This window comes from Opisthocomus hoazin, chromosome 4 (genome assembly GCF_030867145.1).
Source record: "Opisthocomus hoazin isolate bOpiHoa1 chromosome 4, bOpiHoa1.hap1, whole genome shotgun sequence".
In the NCBI taxonomy this organism is placed as follows: domain Eukaryota; kingdom Metazoa; phylum Chordata; class Aves; order Opisthocomiformes; family Opisthocomidae; genus Opisthocomus; species Opisthocomus hoazin.
Window position 1 is genome coordinate 12,328,985 of NC_134417.1, and position 19,778 is coordinate 12,348,762.

The 19,778-nt window shown below is 38.0% G+C and overlaps 1 protein-coding gene across 1 annotated transcript in view; it reads right to left on the minus strand.

Annotated features, from left to right (window-relative positions):
* The window catches only part of SLC9A9 (solute carrier family 9 member A9), a 220,026-nt gene that overhangs the window by 133,486 nt on the left and 66,762 nt on the right, over positions 1-19,778 (minus strand). The window contains exon 7 of the mRNA XM_009931818.2: positions 215-353. Coding sequence (XP_009930120.2) covers positions 215-353 — 139 coding nt within the window. The remainder of the gene's footprint in view (positions 1-214; positions 354-19,778) is intronic.

The following is a 19,778-nucleotide window of genomic DNA, read 5'->3' on the forward strand; positions in this document are numbered from 1 at the left end:
GCCTAATGTTAAAAAGAAATTTGCATACTAATTTCTTTGTGGATTCTGACAAGTGAAATTTCCTGTCAATTTATGATTTGACTGTTTATTTGCAAAAGTCTTGAATCAACAGTGAAAAGGTTTGGGCTCAAACTAAAGATGGTCACTCTCAGATATCACACATTTTTTCCAACATATCTAGATTTTCTCTCTTAAAACAAACTATAAAGGATATTAAAGCTGTGATGACAGCATAAGAGGATCCCATGGCAAATGATCCAGCAAAAATCCCCAGAAAATTTCCCACTGACTGGAAGAAAGCAGCAGCATCAAATGCATTAGGATTCTCCTTAGGACTGTAAATGGATATGGAGCTGAAAAGAAAACAAAGGGATGGGGAGAGGGAGAGAACAAGGAATAGTGAATTCAATTGCATTGTTATGATATTGGAATCAATGATTAAAAATGGATGTTTTTAGGGACTCAAAATGCAAAACAAGGCTTCTCTGCACTGATAGCAGATGGGAGAGGTAAGCAGATAGAGAATGGGGGGACCCAATGGTTTAGTTTCAAGGTATCACACTGGAAATCAATATTCTGCTGCTAGTAAATAAACACTTTTATACTAGAAGTGCCATAAAGAATATTGTTTCCAGGCCCACTAAACATTAAAAGGTGGTAGGTATACAAGAAAACTGCAGGGAAGATAGATAACTTTGAATTATTTATTGGCCATATGTCTTCAGAGCAGTTATATATTCACAAATATTTTTGACAAAAAGTGCAGCTTTATGGCTGAGGCTCAAATGGGTGACACAAATCACAGTAGGTACCAAATCTGCAGCAGCAATCTTGTCATAAACCACCTAATAGTTCCCTTCTTGGTGTAACCCTTCATAAATAGAGCTGAAAGAACATCAAGAGCTCAACAATAGGAAACCTCGTGGACAGAAGGAATGTTGTCCCACAGAAAGAAATTGCTGCAGTTGTCAGAGGTCATCTCCTGTTCCCCGCCCCTCAGTGCAGCGATCATGAGTATTTCTGAATGGGAAATGATGCCACCAGAGGCAAGGCAGTGCACTAAAGCATTTTTGAGTTTCAGGGTCGTTCTTTGTCACTAGTCAGTTACTGCCCAGAACATGGGTAACACCAAGCATGTCGGGCTCTTTTTGTTATTGAAGCATTAGATTTAATAGATACAAAATAGCTCTAAGCCTCCCAAACTAATTTAGCAACGTTTTAGATCTTTGTGGTTCTGTTACTTTCAGTACTGTAGGTCTTTTATGTTCATTGTCAAAGAAAATGTACAGAGCTTGGCATTGGATTCCAGAAAGCAGCTTGGATTGCTGAAAAATGATTGGTATTTTAAGCATTAAAAATTTAGAATTTTTAAATGGTTTTGAATATTTTAAGCTCTTGCATATTAAGAAGTGATCCCCGCAGTCTGATGGCTTCCATCTGGAGATGAGGCTGAGAGATGAAGCACTGTATGGAGGATTTTCCAAACCATTGAATTCATTTAGCAATCTCCAAATAATATGAAGACATGTGAAAAGAGATCCCTTGCTTTCAGTCTGTTAAAAAGGCACAAGGATTCTAAAGGCTTATGGTAGAGCACTACTAAATACAAATAGTGAATACTTATCCAATGCAACAGAAATTACTAGGCACCAAAATCTGCTATCTCCAGTTACACTGATTAGCACCAACACAAAAGTAGTGAGATGATTTGTAGCAGAAAGTGCTATTAATATAAGTACACAAAATATTGTCCCCCGAGGAAATGCGAATTGACATGTTGCTGCCTAAATTTTCAGTCTTCTTTCAACTGTGGCTCTCTTAGACCAGAGGTCAATTATAATTCTTTGCTTCTCTTGCCTGCAGAGGATTCTTGAAATGTTTGTCACCTCTGGCCTACTCAAAAATTGTTGTTTTAGATCCCATATGAAATAAAGAACTACATTAAGCCATAGATACAATCTCTAAACTGACAGAATAGTTCTATCAAAAGAAATCCCATCAGCTGTGACGCTATATGTTTATAGTCTAATTTACTAAGTGTATTTTGTATGCTTAGGGAGGGCTTTGGTTAGTTATTTAAAGTTGAAACTATTTGGTAGTGTAACCAGAACTGCTAGATCTAAAACTTTCAGACATGTATTGAGAGCAAAGCAGCCACTTGTTTCTCTCATACTCGTCCTCAGTAAGTATACGAGAGTGCAGCTGCTGTGCTGTATTGCTTAGTGAACTGCAAATCAGGAATCGATCTTTTGTGACACTGGCACTGCCACAAGTGTTGAGAGGTGAATTCAGAGAGGTCAACCTGACTACACACTAGAATCAAGGAAAATTGTTCTATTATATTGATGAGCTCTGCCCACAGAAGGGATACTCAGTAATACAAAGTAAAACAAAAAATCTTCACATGGAGTGAAAGCTTAGTAGTCACAAATAAGATATTGCCATTAACTGATGTTTTATTAAGTATGTTAACCTTAAGGCAAGAAAAGCTGGCTTTGTTAAGACAGTTGGGGTTCCAGTTTGCCCTTCAATTTACCAACAGCTTTCAGGTATGGAGAAAACTAGAAGAAGGCATCCTATTCTTAATGTAGTTATTTCAGGAACAAACATGGAGTCACTCATTCTCTCTGGGAAATTTTTCTACTCAATATGCCCCCCAAACCCCATGTTTTTTTAAAAGCACCGTAACACAACATATGCTCATTATGCTAACTGTGGTTTCTGGTCTAAATCTTTCCAGAACTCAGGTTTCCCGACAGCTCAAACAGTATTTAGGTCTATTTTCTATTTTGCTCTATTCTGTACTAGAGCTATTATTTCTCTTTCTGAATAGTTCTTCTTTAACAATAACTTTTAACCATTTCAAGCATGTGAAATATAGTACTAATTTACCTGATTATTTTTCTATATAAGCTGTATTTCAACAGAATTTTATCCTATTTATTCCAGTACTTCTTGCCAAGCCATTTATTTGACCTGAAAACAAAAACTGCGAAGTCTAACATTGGAGAGAACCATAATTAAACTTAAAGTGCCTCTATTCTTCTTCCCTTTCCTCAGAGAGCAATTCAATAAACATGCTGGCATGACTTACCATTTCTGCTATCTGCTCTCTGTGCCTGATAAAAAAGGGGTTGATAGCAGTTCATTAACAAGTAGTGTGCGAGTTTGATACTAAATCTGAAACTGTGTTTAGTTTTTAATATTAGAGGCTTTCTAATTGGTGAACTAGTATAAAAAAATGGGTTTGTTTCTGTAAATTTGTATCAGAGGTGGATGAAGCAAATCCTGAAAATAAATGCAGTAGAAAGCTGTTTTCAGAGATTAATAAATGAACAGAACTAATGATAAAGATATGCTTTATCTACCACCTATAATGAGATGGAGTGGAGGGATAGGAATAAAAGACTTTTATTGGGTCTTCACTGAATGCTTGATAAGCATATCTCACAAATACCTGCCCCAGTGCCTACTATCTACCTATATGTAAGTTTGGTAACCTCTGCCTCTCCTTCTCGTTGTAGTAAAGAATAATATTTAGCTTTCTTACTGGTTCTTATAAGGATTAGAGAGCACTTTCTGTATTAGAAAACTATTTAACAGAGCCCTTTTTCTTTCCAGTTCTTCTGTGCTTCCTCGACCATATAACAACAGACAGGGTCAAGTGCTTTCACAGCTTTCAAAAAGGAAATACAAGCAATATTTATTTATACAACAAATTGCAAGTTAGGATGGTAGCTTTTGCTTGAAACAGAAAGAAAGATTAACGGTTTGTGCCAGTTGAATCATGCTAATCATTCTGCTTCTTCCTCCCCTGATCTGTTAAGATGATTTTAGGATGAAATCTCAGCATGATGAAAAGTGTTTATTTCTATGGACATAGAATATGCCCTTTAGGGGTATATTCCCACAGACAGAATCCCATTCTTTCTATGGGGATACAATACTAAAGGTGTCCATGACAAGCAGAAGTGCTATTGCAATAAGAAGAGTACAGTTACTTTTCCAGTTACATCTTAATTACTTTTTACATCTTCAGTTATTCTCAAGGAAAATCTCATTTATTCATAAAATTCTTTTCCTCTTGTAAGTTTTACCAGCCTGGCAATGCAGCACAATGTATTTTCCTTTTGAAAAAAAATTGAAAGCATTTAGGATTAGAGCAAAGATTTCTCAGGAAGTCATGGAAGTTTTCCGAGGAAAAATCTCTAGGTGAGGTTAAATCTTGTATCCTACCTTTTGTTCCTGTCAAGGCCTGACATGCCTAGGGCTAGTGTGGCAGCATCAAATAAAGAGATGTTAATCAGCTGTAACTAGCGGAACAGCACAAAGATCCGTGGTTTTGATAAAAGCCAAATTGATGCAACACATGTATGAGATGAATTTTAGAAAAAGGCAATATGCTGAAGAAAGCATACTCAAGCATCAGAAGGAAAATGTGTGTAAACAGCAGAAAATTTCTAATTGTATGATGTGGCATCAATGATGATAAAATAACCAATAAACAAATTATTTTATTATTTTCTTTGTCTTTCTGTCTATTTGACCAACATGAAAACAAACAGCTTATTACCTTTGGAGAGGAAAATTTCTTTCTACCTGTTAAGTCAAAGGGCTTCCTCTTGCCCAGTGGCCTCCCTCCTATTTGCTGCACTATCGTGTGCTACCTAATATTGCACAGAATAGAATCAGGAACAATCTATTAATAAAAAAAAATACCTGAAAATACAGTAAGGTCAGACATTCCTTAAAATACCTTCATTGAATGAAGTGGGATCTCCCTCAGGCAATAAATAATTATAGAGCTACACAGTGATTTCACCAGCTGCTAATTAAGAAAAATAAAACAGGCCACGGGAAAAAAGAAATTCTAGAGTTCAAGGTTGCTTTTAAGAGGGAAAGAAGGTTATATTTTCCTGATAATATACAGAAAAAGGTAGGTCACTGTACTGTGTTAGAAAACTTGGAGCTTTCAGAGAAGTGGACTGAACTGAACAATTTCTGTTCCCACACAACTTTTTAACTATATAGTTTTCCTAAAAGTGCTGGAATAATGCTGAAAAGACAGAAATGTAATTTTTCCACAATGTCAGTGTTTGAACTAGAAGCTAGATGTGAAAGTGCATGTATAGCACCAAACACCTACATTTTCTCTTGGCAAATTTTAGGTTGGCAAAGCCTTCCAGGCTTCCTGATAGCATAGCTCCTCACACAGTAACAGTAAGTAGATGAACTAGAAAAATAAAAACAAACGCGAGAAGATTGGGATGCGAGTATGGTAAAGCAACAAAAGCACATATGAAGTAGAAAAGGCTTGCAGACAATTAAGGGAGAGCAAGGAAGAGACGCACCAGTGTGGGAAGGCTTTAGGACTACAAAAGCAGTCAGGCGTAACAGTAGCTTGAGGTAAATATATAGAAATCTGCTAGATGAAAATTTCCAACAATAAACAAGTTTACCGTATTTTTCAGACGTGTTTAAAAGAGTGATCAATAAGCAACGCAAATGCACAGAAGTTGCATTAAAAGAACATAAATGAGTATTTTGAACATCATTCTGTGTAAAGAAATCTCTCGCCCTGGTATTTATTCCTGACAATATTTGCAAATGTTTAGGGAATTAAGGCTCCAGAAACATGGATTTCACATAATATACATATTAAGCTTTCTACTTATATGTGTATAAGAACTGCAAAAAGAGTTACTGGTGACTGAGTTGCTGCTTGAGTGGCTAGCATTTGAACCTTCATTTTTCTGGATATCCAAAACTTTATTCTCCTTGGCAACGCACCACATCATGGTTTGTATTCTGCTCACAACCTCTTTTCAGCACACTACTAGCAGTGCTATTGGTTTTAATTCTAGAAAAATGGTCTAGCTGGGATTACGTTCTGTTCCTTTTTCTCTGTGTCACAGCATATTTGCTTCCTCTCTTTTCTGTCCTGACATTTGTTCCTTTCTAGGTTTTTCCAGACTTTATGAACTACTATAGGACATTTTGTTTTGATTACTTTAAACCAAACTAACACTTACTGTTGTCATGCATAAGGCTTTTACTGTTTATGGAAACTTTTCTCAAAATGGATCTGTTACCAGTTCCAAAGTGGCTAGCTGATGGCAGATGCCAAAGCACCAGCAATGCTGGCAAAGTAAAGCTGTCACAGACTTTATGAAAAATGTAAGTTTTCCTATTTATGAGGAAAAGCAACATCTGCATGCAAATGAAAACGGAATTCAGTCTTTCTACTAGATTTTTCACTTGACATAGAATATCATAGGCTAGTTCTACTGATAGACGGGCTCCTTTTGTGGTGAAACAAAGTATCCTCAGACCTGCTGTAACTGTATAGCTTACTAAATTTTTCAGTGGTATTCCAAAGGAGCTGCAGAATTCGAGTAACTCTGCCCGTTAACTTGGGCAGTCAGAAATCAGCTGAGCTCATCAGGAGTGAATTTTGGCAGCTAATAATAAATATTTTCTACACTGGTAGCTACTTCAGTTTACTTCTGTGCTCAGGTCTGAGCTGACACATGGCAGCAGCTTGCAATACAGCCAGAGAAAATAATGACTAATTTGTGTAGGTAGTAATTCCAGGTAGGCTTTCCTTACTGCAGATCTTGGTTCTCATCTACCCCCAAACATCAGAGATGGCAGAAAATAGAATCATAGAATCAGAGAAAGTTTTGGGTCGGAACGGACCCCTAGAGGTCACCTAGTCCAACCCCCCTGCAGCGAGCAGGGACACCGCTAACTAGATCAGGTTGCTCAGAGCCCTGTCCAACCTGGTCTTGAATGTTTCCAGGGATGGGGCCTCCACTACCTCTCTGGGCAACCCGTTCCAGTGTTTCACCACCCTCATTGTAAAGAATTTCTTCCTTATATCCAGCCTAAACCTACCCTGTTTTAGTTTAAAACCATTACCCCTCGTCCTGTCACTGCTGTCTCTACTAAATCTATCATTCTCCCTCCTCCTCTGCCTCCCTAGCACTTACCCTTAGGAAGCTTTCTTTACCTCATTAGAGAGCCTTGAAACCATCTCTTTATCACAGTGAACCTACTCTTGCCCTGAAAATTCCACCACCTTTGCCTTTAAAGAACCTGGTAGCTCACCTGCCTCGATGGGGTTGAAGCCAATATCCTGGTGCCCAGGAAAAACCTCTGTAAGGCCTTCCTGACAGAGGTGCTGGGAACACTCTCTCCCTCTGATCCCGATCAGCAGTCAGTCACTACAGACCTGCAGTCACTACAGACACGTAGAAAGGAGATGTGAGATGACGGTTTTGACAATGAGTAATGACCTAATGGGCCTGCAGGCTGAACAGTTTCTAAAGTCATATCTGATCTGGTGAGGCTCTTCTCTACCCCTCTGCATCTAGGAAATGGTACATGCTGGACTAATATATCCACACAAGTATCTTAACTTTTCATTACCTTGTTCTAGGCAAATACTACCCTATTTTTATCTTTGACAGAAAGAAATCCTGATGAACAGCAATGTGGACTTCTGATGCTTTGAAAAATAAAACTAATGCTTTAATAGTAAGATATGTTAGTGTTAATCTGAGGCTTGGTATAGGAATATTTCATTCTTAAATGATTGCTATTGCTTCTAAATGTCTAATTTTCATAAATCTATTTGAAAATATCACAGTCATTTTCCAGTCAAAACTCTTTTCTGAAAAGCCTGTCCCATATCTTTAAGAGGAATGAAGCACATCAGCAGAAAACAGATGGCTGATAGTGGGTCGTGTGTGACAGCGTGTGCGGCATTCTGTGCTATGCTATTTCCAGTGTCTGACTGTCCTTACTTATGAGCTGATCATATCAAAAGGCACGCAATTTACAGATTTCTGTGCCTGCAACTATGATCCTTTCTCACCTGGATATCAGAACTGTAATCCAACTCAGTGTTTAACTTCTGTTCTTTTCAAACATTGCATAAAGAGAAATGTCCTGAGTATCTAGAGCAGCTTGAAGTCTGTTCTCCCAGTTAGGGAGCTCTTGGTGGCTTCAGCAACTGCGAAGATGCATATAGTGCAGAAGAAAGTAGAAACAAAGAATCAACCACCAAGGAACAGATATAGATAAGTAAATTATTATTGTATTAATATGAATAGCTGGATTTCCCCCTGCCTTGTATCTCTCTGTAATCACTTATGCCTGTGCAAAATAGAACCTACAAATTAGAAAGGTACTGTAAAAAATATGCAGTTTTTCTGCACAGAAAGCATACTGTAAAAGTTGGCAATCAGTGACATATCAAACCACCAACTCTCGGAGTTAACAAGAAACAATGAGCAAGGAAAAAAATTCTCTAATCAGTATCTGAAGGAAAAAAGAAATGAATTCTTATATGTTATTTGAACCAAATCTGCTGCATCATGCTAATTAAAATTAAACAACCCAGGCAGAGCATGTACGGTGAATAATAGTATCTCATACTTTGTGAAGGCATCTTCAGGCACCGAAAAAGTGGAATAATCCCCAAGATACATGTCAGCTAAAACTGTTTCCTGAACAAAAAGAAAATAGTAAAAACCAAAAAGGGAACCTATAATTTAAATTTATATATTGTGCCATGAAGGGAACTCTATGCACTGTATGTGTTAGCAGTATTACTAACGTTTGTCTGTGAGCCTGAACTATCTTTTTGCCTCCCTTCTCCCGATACCTGAGTTGAGAGAGCTACCATCTACTCCCGCTCTCTCGCTTCTAGACCCAGCCATTGGAACTTGTAAAATGATCTAATGATTTGTGTTTCTCTAACAATAGTGTGCAGCACTTACTTTCTTCATATATGGCTAGATCTTTATCTCCTGTCACTTTTACATTCTTCTTCTTCCTTATGTCATTCTTCACCTTTGTATTATTCTACAATTTCTTGACTGTGAGCCTCTAGCCTCCAAAGTTACTTAGAGCAGAGCTGATAAATAGTTATCAGAAGCATTTGCACAACCTGCCATTTATGTGGCAGTTCTTACCATTAGTCCAGGGTGATGAGACCTTGAAGTAAGAATTTTCAGTGAAAATGATATATCTCTTTTGAAGGACAAAAAATTGAATTAATTTGAAATTGCAAGCATTCTATGAGTGTAGGGAAAAGAGGTTCATGTGCTCTTGGAAGCCTAATTCCATCCACAGCTCAGGTTTATTTGTATAAAATTAACAAAACGTGATACTATGGGACCTAATTTACTATGTACACACAGAATGCAAAGAATAAAACATCAGAGCACACTAACAAGATGCTGACTGACGTCTCCATAAGAGGTAGGGAAGGTGAATACCGGAAGGATAGAAGGTCCTAATTACACCCCCCCCCCCACCTGTTGTACTACAATTGTTGGGATAACTCCAGGATGAGACAATGAAATCTTTCAACTACCCTCATCTTTTGCAGTGACCACATTCTTGCAAATAAACGTGACATACATCTATGTCAATTGAAATCTGCCTCTCTGTTGATAAAACAGTGTAGCCTGATGGTTGCCTGCACTGAGTGATACACGTTAGAATGCTGCAGCAGATTACCACTAAATGACTATGATTTACTGTCATTCTGCCTGAGCACTCTAGATGAGAAACTGCCTCAAACTACTGTTACAACTATGAGTGTCTGAAGTAACTCCACTGACTTAACACAGCTTTTCCAGATTTACACTGGTTTCGCAAAAAATCTAGAATATGACCCAAACACTTTAGGGAACATTTCAAGGAGCTTGGTTAGCCATGAAAAATCCTTTGCTCTTATGGGTAACTAGTAGAGATTAAGCGGAAACAGTTTACACTGAACCTTCACAGAACAGTAATTTTCTTAGAATCCAGCCCATGATTTTGCTCAGGAGAAGCTTTAGACTGAAATAGCAGAAAATTATGTATATTTTATGGCAGACAATACTGCCTTCTTTTAGGGTTTGACTCATGGTCATAACGTTGTAGCAGAACTCACTACACTCAGTACACCTGTTTGCAGTGTGAAATACAGAGGGATGAATAGCAGTCTTCTATTTATAATAATAGCTAGTCTTCATCCTTCACAAATGCATAGTCCTACTCACATCACCCTCCTCTTGGATTTAAATCTTTTTCTCCCAGAGAGTTAGGTGATTAAACAGTGCTACAGCACACCATAATCTCCGAAATCCCCTTGCATGAATCTGAATGCAGGAGTAGAGAGGCAATATCAGATTGCTTAGCTGATCAATGAAAGAACATACACAGCATGTTCTTATTTAATATTGAAAGAGCTTTTCTGTGGCCTCTGCTTATGAAGATCCTGAGACTGATGTGGTCAAGGGTGGTGTGTCCAACTTCTGTTCACAGACAGCATTCCAAATTCGTGGGAAACCTGTCTGTAGACAGCTCAGTACTCCCAGAGACAGTGTGAAGAAGATCTAAGTGCTCAGTCCTCTGCATCTTGGGGAAAACAAATAGCCTTCTCTTTTACTGCTTCTCTCCTCTTTGTCATAAACCAGGGAAGGACCCCATTCTTACCACTGGTCTGCCAAGCCTGCGCTGTTCCATGTAACTGCCCTGTTTCAAGTATAACAGAGGGTGTAAACCTTGAATGTCGAAGCAGAAGGCCAGGACTGCGAGCATGCTACTGGTCATATGCTACAAAGTTTAAAATACTATATCCCAGACAGACCAAAGTCAGCTGCTAGAGGATGCAGGTAGCTGCTGGAGCGGACAGATAGTCTACTGGCCATACTAAAGTGTTGTGCCAAATTTCCGGCCTATCAGCAGCCTCAGGCTTTTCCACTTCCAGCATATTTTCTTTAAGAGATTAAGCAAGGAGCCTCCAATCCCTCTTCACACAACTTCAGCATCGTTAGAAACTTGTGAACAGAACAGTGCACTGAGGGGCCTGATGCTGAATGCAACTGATGAAGACAAATTACACTAAATCCCATAAAAACTATAGTGAAAGGCATCCAAAAGTCTATCTAAAGTTCTTTCTATTTCAGTGTTCTCCCTCACTCCCACCTAAGACTCTCTAACGTGTAATAAATGGGAAGAAATGTGATCCTTCGTATGTGTACACAACATGGTATATGGTCCCCGTACACTCTGTGCTTGCAAAACACATTTTATCATAGTCAGAAGGGGTTTAAATAGGAAAATAGTTTTACATTTCATGTACGTTTTCAACATCTGGAGTACAGTTTGTCAATCTCTTACCCCTATTCTTGTGGAGATTTAAAAAGAAGTCTATTGCTCTGAGAAATATCAGAAATAGGTGCAAACAAAATGGGCCACATGATTTCCAGTGTACCTGGGCCATACACTGGATGACCCTACCTCAGTCCTGACTTGGGACAACATGACCTTGAGGTCAGTGCAAAACTTCTCTCTTTGGACACATTTTAATAGGGAAAATAGCACACTAGTACCTCAGGTAGCATAGTATGTTGCAAGTGATAGGAAACAAAATCTTAAGGAAAGGATAGTTGATTTTGAACTATTTTGTGTTAGCATTGCAAATTGTCTACTAGTTTTTCCTTAGCACTAGGCATTAGCGCTTTTCAAGGATAGCTCACATCTTTTTCTCCCCCAGTGAAGACATACCTGATGTACTCAGTTTGCTGTCTCTGTGTTTCAGTTGAGAGCATAGCTAGTATGGGAATGCGATTTTCAAATCTCAGTAACCCTATCAATTTTTTTTCATGTGTCCACCAAACAGATGATAATTTTTGCCTCTTGCTAATCTGGATTTAAGATGAGCCAGTAATCTAAAGAAGAAAATCTTTTTAATCTCCTGAGCAGTTCGATCCCACCTACATTTCAGTATTGAAAATATTTTCTATATTTATTTTCTAAAAAATGGAAAGGCTAGGAGAAAATGACTCTGGCATTGTCTGATTGAAATACTATCCTGATAACAGAACTTCTCTCACAAATATTAGTTCCACTTCTATTGCTTTATAATAAATGGTTGCAGCTGTTGCCATGGCAATTTTCGTTTTTAAAAACGTATCCAAGTGAAGACAAGAAATGCAGCTGTTATCATGAGAAAGCCTAAAATAAATCCAGATGTGAATTGTATGCTCTAGCGTTGGCAGTAATAATGTCAGAAACAAAACATGTTACATGTTTATCTTCTTGATATACAGGAGCTGAAAATGGGGATTTGGGGATATTCTGAATTTTAGGTCTCTGTTCCTGATCCAAATATAGCAAATCAACAGAATGCAATTTTACCTTAGGGAAACGCACTTCACTTGCTAGAAAAGCTGGTCAGTCTTGCATAGAGAATGGCACTAATGTTCCAGTAGGAGCAAGGTTGGCTGGAAGCTCTCCTCATTTACCTTTCTGATAATACACTAACGTTTTGTTTTTTACGGCTTGTAAAAAGAAAAATCCAAGCCATGGTAGAAATTTAACAATTGCAGTCTTACCTATTGCTTGTTGCCTTATCACTCTGTAGCCTGAAGTTCTTTAAAATCACTGCTATACCTTTAATGTTAGACACAGAACATTAAAACAGAATTACTGGGCAGTGCTCCACAAAGGTGGTGTAATTCAACAAGTCCCAACACATGTGCTAATAGATATCTGCTAGAAAAACGCACTGTCTTGGGAAGGTATAGCCCATTCAATTCACTTTAGAGAAAAAACTATTTAAAGAGAGAATTTGTGAGAATGTGGTAGAGGAGTAGCTCTGGACTTGCTGCAAAGTGAAAAAAACGAGTTTGGAGTTACATGTCTAGCAAATACTGACTGAAAAGCAATTGCCCAAAGCATGAACAAGAGAGGTGTTTAGAGAGTCTTGGGCAGGATGGCAGATGGGTTGAAAGGTAGCTTTGCACCTGTCTTTTACCTCTTCTCCTTACCTAGCAGCTGCAAAAGACTACTTCTGCTGAAGCCATTCTAAACTGTAGCTGGCTATCCACAGCCTCCATGGTTCATTTCAGCAGCTTGGGGCTGCTGAGAGCAACAGAGATGTAGCAGCTGAACCTTGTGGGAATTGTTTTGCTCAAGCTTTAAGCCAGTGGTGCTTACGAAACCTGCAAATACCCTTTAGTCTGGAGGATTACTCAACTTCACCCATGGTAAAATAAAGAGGAGGAATCACCAGTTAGTCAGTGAAGTTGATGTGGGTAGAGTTTCAATCCCAAACTCTAAGGCAATCACAATGGTAAAAATTATTTTCATCCTTAAAGATTACAGCGAGAAGAGAAATACTAGAACACACACATTCCGTTTCTGACTTCTATCTTCAGGGATATTTCTCACAAAACTCTTGGTACAATCTTCACTTCCCTATCCCTGCTACAGGAGTTTCAAATGCTAAGCCAACTTTAAGCAGTGCTACAGAAACACACGCCTCTCTTGAACAATTTAAAGGCTCATTGGAATAATGAAAATAATCTGGATAATAAAACTCTAGCACCGTCCCCCTCCCCAGTTTCCTAAATCTACTGCAAATCCCTTAATCAAAGAGACCTTATACCAAATATATTGGATGGGAGTTCTTGCCTTTATAAAAATGCATTATTCATAAGTACATACACTAAGGCTTTTGGACAGAAAACTGGTAGCTGGTCAGGAACTATTCCTCAATTGTAAGACTAAAAAAGTTAAGTAAGATCTCCCTTCATTTAAAATCAAAGTATCTGCTATTGCCTGTGCCCTAGATCTAATGCATTGTGGAAAATCTCACAGAAATGACAGGCAGCCAAACATATTTTTTCCTCCTGGATTTTTGAAGACTCCATTGATTTATGGATAAACATTTAGTATAACGCTCTAATTTCCACCACTTAGTTTTAAAATAGATACTTTCCCCAGACAGGCTGTTCCATGAAGCTTAAACACAGCTATTAATAAAATGAAAATTATTCTGACTAGCTTCATTACCCTCATAATCATTAGAATGAAGGAGTCTTGTCTCAAACTTTTGCATTCACCTCACTCTATCAACATGCAACAAAAACACTCTCCTAGCTACGGGCTAAGTCCTGCTAACTCTAGAAACAGAATGCAAAACTGTGAACATCCTAAAATGATGGTTTAGAAATACCTTTAACATTACTGTGTAGGAATAAAAATACTGTAATAAAGAAGATGTACACTGTTAAATGGTCCAGGAGGCTGAAATATTTTCTTCATGAATATTTTCATCTAGCTATACCCCTTCCCCAGTGTGTTTGAGGCACAGAACAGCAGCCTGCTAGGCACTCTGTTATTCTCATTTCTCTCACTGTCGTTTCTGGCTGTGCTTGCTACAGATCTGTAGAACAATGTAGAAAGGAAAAACTTTGATTTCTTTTAAGTGAGCATAAATATGCAATGAATGGGGATAGGAAATGAAAATGCTGTATGTTTAAAAATTATTTCATTTTTGTGAGATTTTATAATGGATAAATTACTAAGGGAAAATTGCAAATATCAGTTTATTCAATGTATTGTTGGGATGTTATTTTGATCAAAGTTTTAATGATATTTAAACCTTCCTTTTCAACATCCAAATACTAATAGCACTAGGTCTCCCCAGAAATGTACTGGAATTTCATTATGAATCCAAATAAAATACACATATGCATTCAGAATACGTAGATCATTATAATTAGCAATTAGTTAGGGAACATCAAAGTACCAAACATGTTAAGAGGAAACTGGTAACAAGACCAGATTTTCTTCTTTGATATGATGGTCTTTAGAGCAAATGCTTGTAAGTCCCATTTCCCTAAACGTGGTAGAAATGAACCAGCTTTGTCACACTGTCCGCTCTCAGGCCACTTGCACCGCTGCTGCCCTGAGTGGTCCCTGTCTTTCAGCCCAGCTCATGACTGCAGCATGCCAGGCAACGCCCTGGTTTTATTTGGGTGTTGCTTTTTCATGGTTTCTGACTTTGCCAAAATGACACCATTTAGACTACATTTTCACGCTGCATTTGCACTCTTTGTGAAGACTTTTCCTTTTTTTTTTTTTTAATTTAGCCATTTTACCGAACCACTATCGAGAGAATACGTTTGTGCTTATCTCGGACCAAAACCTTATAATGACATAATTAGACAGCTTTCTCACTGTACCACTTTGAAATTCAGACTTGTCACTTAGAAGAGGAGGAAAGAGGAAATTACCCATCTGTCACTCATGCATCTTTCTTTCATCCTTGTGAAAATGTGCCGACATTGAGCAAATTTTTAAGTGTTTAACTAAACATTTCTGACACATTTAGTTGATGAAACTCAGCAGAGTTCTGATAAAATTCACCAGCTAAAAATCTCCTAAGATCTCATTTGTATTAGGCATGTGCCATGTAAAACTTAAATATTATTTTTTTCCCTGAAATTTCTGCTCCCCAAACTCCACCATCTACTGTTTTACCAGCATTCAGAGCTGACCAGAAGCATCACTCTGACTTGTCCTCATTATCTCCTCTGTTTGTCACAGTACAGTAAGGAGGATAACACACAGATGTGTGTATCAGAAATAAAGACAGGGTACCTCTTGGCTTTAGGGAATGAAGCAGATTGGATTAAAAGTTCACAATCCTATTTTATCTTTAGAAACAATTTATTTTCATCTCAGGTGGGAGACAAAAGGACTGGTTACTGCAGCAGAAATGGTGGAGTGGGTCATGCAGTTCTGGAGAATGGGTAGAGTGAGCTAGAGATGATGACCTTTGTCTATTAAAAAGATAAAGGAGAGAGAAGGAAGAAGATTGAGACCAAAACAAAAGCAGGTGGAAACAGTGAAGAAGTGGAGCTCTGTAACCATTGGAATAAATTCTAAGAATAGAAATTAGCTGAGTCTTACTGTTTAAGTAGCTATGAAATGCAGTATCTAGTGGTATGAAGTCTCTTCTCCTGCTGTGCCTGACACTCAAGGAAAGCAGCTGCATGCTACTGCTATCAATTATTCTCTTTGCTCAAGTGACAAAAGTATATATTCTGAAAACATTAAAGTTCCTAATCCAAAAGGTAAAGCACGAACACTGAAATCATGTCTTGGGTATGGAGAAAGGGAGGATTCTATGTATGAAAAAATAAACCTAAAAATTACATTTGATGAAAATGTTCACAGAAGGTGCCTCTCAACTCCTTTTCTGTAAAACATGAAAATATATTTGGGGCATTATGTAACTTTTGAGTACTTGATAACCTTTGTATTATTTTGATGTGCTTTATGCATGATTCCCCATTCAAGCATAAGTATATACGCATGTGCACATACAAAAGAATTTCGTACAGAGTTATGTCGATTCACTCCAACAGACTCAGTAGCTTAAGAATTTGAGTCTTAAAAGACCAAGGCCTGCACTGGGAACCAGTTTACCTGATGTTGCTGTTAGCAAAAAAAATCCCCAAACCAAAAAAGGACTTCGAGCAGGTTAGAATGATGAAATTCTGATTAAACTGTATAAACACCACATAGCTTTTGGAGGGGTTCACAGAGGGATCACTGGAGACTTCAGTCTTTCCTAGTGTTCCTGGGTAGCCACTAGAAATATGCAGTCCATTCTCCCACAGTGTGAACATGTTTTTCTTTCATGTAATCACAACCTGATCTCCAAAGAATATAAGAATTTTAAAGGTGGTTTATCCTGCAAAACAAGACCTCTGTCTCTTTGAGATAGCTGTAATCTTCAACACTGTGTTTCTGGAAAAGGTTTGAACAGCGAATAGGTGTTGGTGGGTACCCAGTAAATGAAATGGCAAGCTCTCTCTCACCTTTCCGATACATACTCCTCTCCTGTCTTCCCTGCCAAGAAGACTTGAAAAATATGTTGGTCTACTGCAAGTACCAGACAGACTCTTATGTACGGTACCTCATCCAGAGAGGATGAAACGAGCTTTCTTTTGGAACACTTCAAGCGAAATAGTATCAATACATTCATTTTAAGCTAAAAGGGAGTTGTCTCTGCAAGTAGAATTAGATTCCTTATGCAATTATCTTGCTCTCAGAAAATCTGTCTTATTCACTAGAGAAAGGTTATTTGGAAAAGAAAAAACATCTGGAAGAGCTCGAAAAACAAGCTGACTCGTACCAGGGTGTGCTTCAGTTCTGAAGAGTTCCCAATAGAAATCTTTGAAATGAAGAAGCATTGATGTCAATTCGGTCATTTGTATGGAAAATGTAGCTAAATAATTGCCTCTTAGATGTGATTTGCAAGCACTGCGAGCAGCGTTCTTAATTCTGAGCTTGCATTTCATATTTTTAAATGTTATCAGTTTGTTTGTGTAAAAGTGGACAGAAATACCTGCAGCTAGTGTGATTTGATTGGATATGACAAGTACAGACATTCCCAGTTGATTTGAGCTAAGCTACATTTTCATACATCCCTGAGGGCAATCTCCATAAAAGTACTCATTGAAATCTATTCTAGTTTAGCTGACTACGACTGAAGGCTGCCTATTCAAATAAATTGCATAAACAAAACAGAGCCAATTAGATAACTTATAGCTAGAAAGACCTTTAGCCTGTATTAACGAGAAGCAAAGCAGAATTTTAATGTGGAGCTGATATTGGAAAAAGGGAGATGAAATATTAAAAAGTGAAAGAAACATAGTGATGAAGATTACCTTGTGAAAATATTCTGTTCCAAGTCTCCATTTTCATACTGAAATTCCAGCTATAACAAGCATTACACAAATCCCATAGCATTTTTACCCCTGACTTAAGCACAACACTGGTCTGTACAGTAAGGCTCACGGAGAGAAAAGAAAGGAAGTTTTACTAACCAAGGACACCATCATTTTATGTGGGATTTCCTCTATTCTGGGAAAAAAAGCTCTTTTAAAGTTCTTGCTAATAGGAAGTTTGGTTAGTTTCCCAGTGCTCACATCTCCTGTTCCAGATGGTCAGTGACGTGAAACTCTAATTATCATCAACAAAATAAGCTGGGACTAAACCATTCCTCAAAGGTAAAAAGAGCAGATGGACAATCATAATTTCATTATTATAGAAATAATAGATGGAAAGGATTTCTCATCCACCTTTTAAAATCACTCACTAACTTGTTGCACAATTAACTCCTTGCTCTATTACTTTATAAGTTACTCTGGTTGGCTGGTTGGTTGAATGGCTGCTTGGTACATAAGCCTTTCCAACAATACTGGGAATAGTAGCTAAATTCATCCTTTCTAAGGGAAACCAGAAAGTGAAATGGTTGGGCTTAGCTTCCATCCAGCATTTCGCTTTCTTTCAGGTTTTCAGGTAATTCTGTTTTATTCCTCTGCACAGCGTTACAGTTATCCCTCCTCAGGAATCTTCGTGGGAATAAAATCACAAATAATATTTATCTGGAATGAGGCTATGGCTGACCCCAGAGATCCAGTTGGTCATCCTGTCCAGAACTGTAGCTCACAGGCATTGAAATCCCTAAATCTTTGTCAAGCATTCAAAGTCATGCAAGTCAGAACCACAGTGCAACTCTTCCTATGCCTGTTGCGATACAGTGCTGGTTTTACTTTGATCTGCAAGTTCTAGCACAGGTTTTGAGAAGGCAACCACCTATCTAAGCCTGCCACTGCTCAAACTGAGCTCATAGAAGCTCCTCAGTTCCTCCATTTCTGCCAAATTAATTTACATGAAGACAGCTACAAAGATAGGGTCTGGGGGTAACTCCTTGTGTTTCTGGCAGAATCTCATTCCTTTTCCGAATTCAGATTCATTACCTGATTGCAATGCACCACTCTTTACAACTGGCTGTACTAATTCCTGTACTTTTCACAGTTTCTTTACAGTTCAGAAGCACATTTTGTTGTGCTACTTAAGGATTTTAAACATAGAGATTCCTAGCAAAACAACATAAAACTGCAAAATCGCACCAGAGAAAAATAACCAGGTTTTTCTCTGCATCTCCATGAGTAAAGAAGCTTTTCTTCCCTCTAAAGAGCCCTAGCTACAGGTTTATGTATCACCGTCATGATCTGAGTTTATGCAGTGTGCCTTATCTTGGTTTCTCACCACGTCTTGTGTTTTCTCACTCTTGCTTCTTTTTTCTGTCGATGCCTTCACAGTCTCCATTTGTTGCTTTCATCAGTTCAATTTCTTACTTTCTCTTTCATCTCCATTTCACCATCTCTTCCCACCCTTAGAAATCTATATGCCACCTATTTTCTTTAAGCAGGAAAAAGTTGCACATGTTAATCTTTTTTACCTTTTTGTCATGGGTCTGATGGCACAAGTGTTTGTATTTCTCTCTTTTCTTCCTTGGCTGGAAGCATGTCTCTGTGTATACGTTCTACAATAGCTGGCAAGGAACAAGGCTTATAAACTTTTGAAAAAGAAGTACCTAGGCTGAACAGTTTTATGTGTAGGCATACTGAAGTTATCAATTGCATGTGCATAAGAGCCCACTTATGAATATAAGGTTTTTTTACAATATTACTGACATACTGATATACCTAGGATGTATGAATAACATCTTGTCTGCACTCAGATACACGTTGGAAATAAATAGAACTTAAATGAGTTTCTTTTTCACGCCAGTGGCTGAAATAGTATAGGACTATGTATAGACTATATATAGATAGTAAGAAATGGCATGAATACATGATTAACAAAAATGCCTAAAAATACAAGGGCAATGGAGAAACAAACATTCTTTTTTCATGCGATGACTCAATACTGAAGCAATCATATTTTTTGCTATTTGCTAACAGTGCCTAATAAATCTCAGAAGTAGCTATGGGATACAGGCTGACAGACTTCACCAGATTCTTAGACCAAATGAACTCCCAGTTACCTACATATGAGGAGGAAACTGAAACAAAGATAAAGTGTTGAATCACAGAATCACAGAATAGTAGGGGTTGGAAGGAACC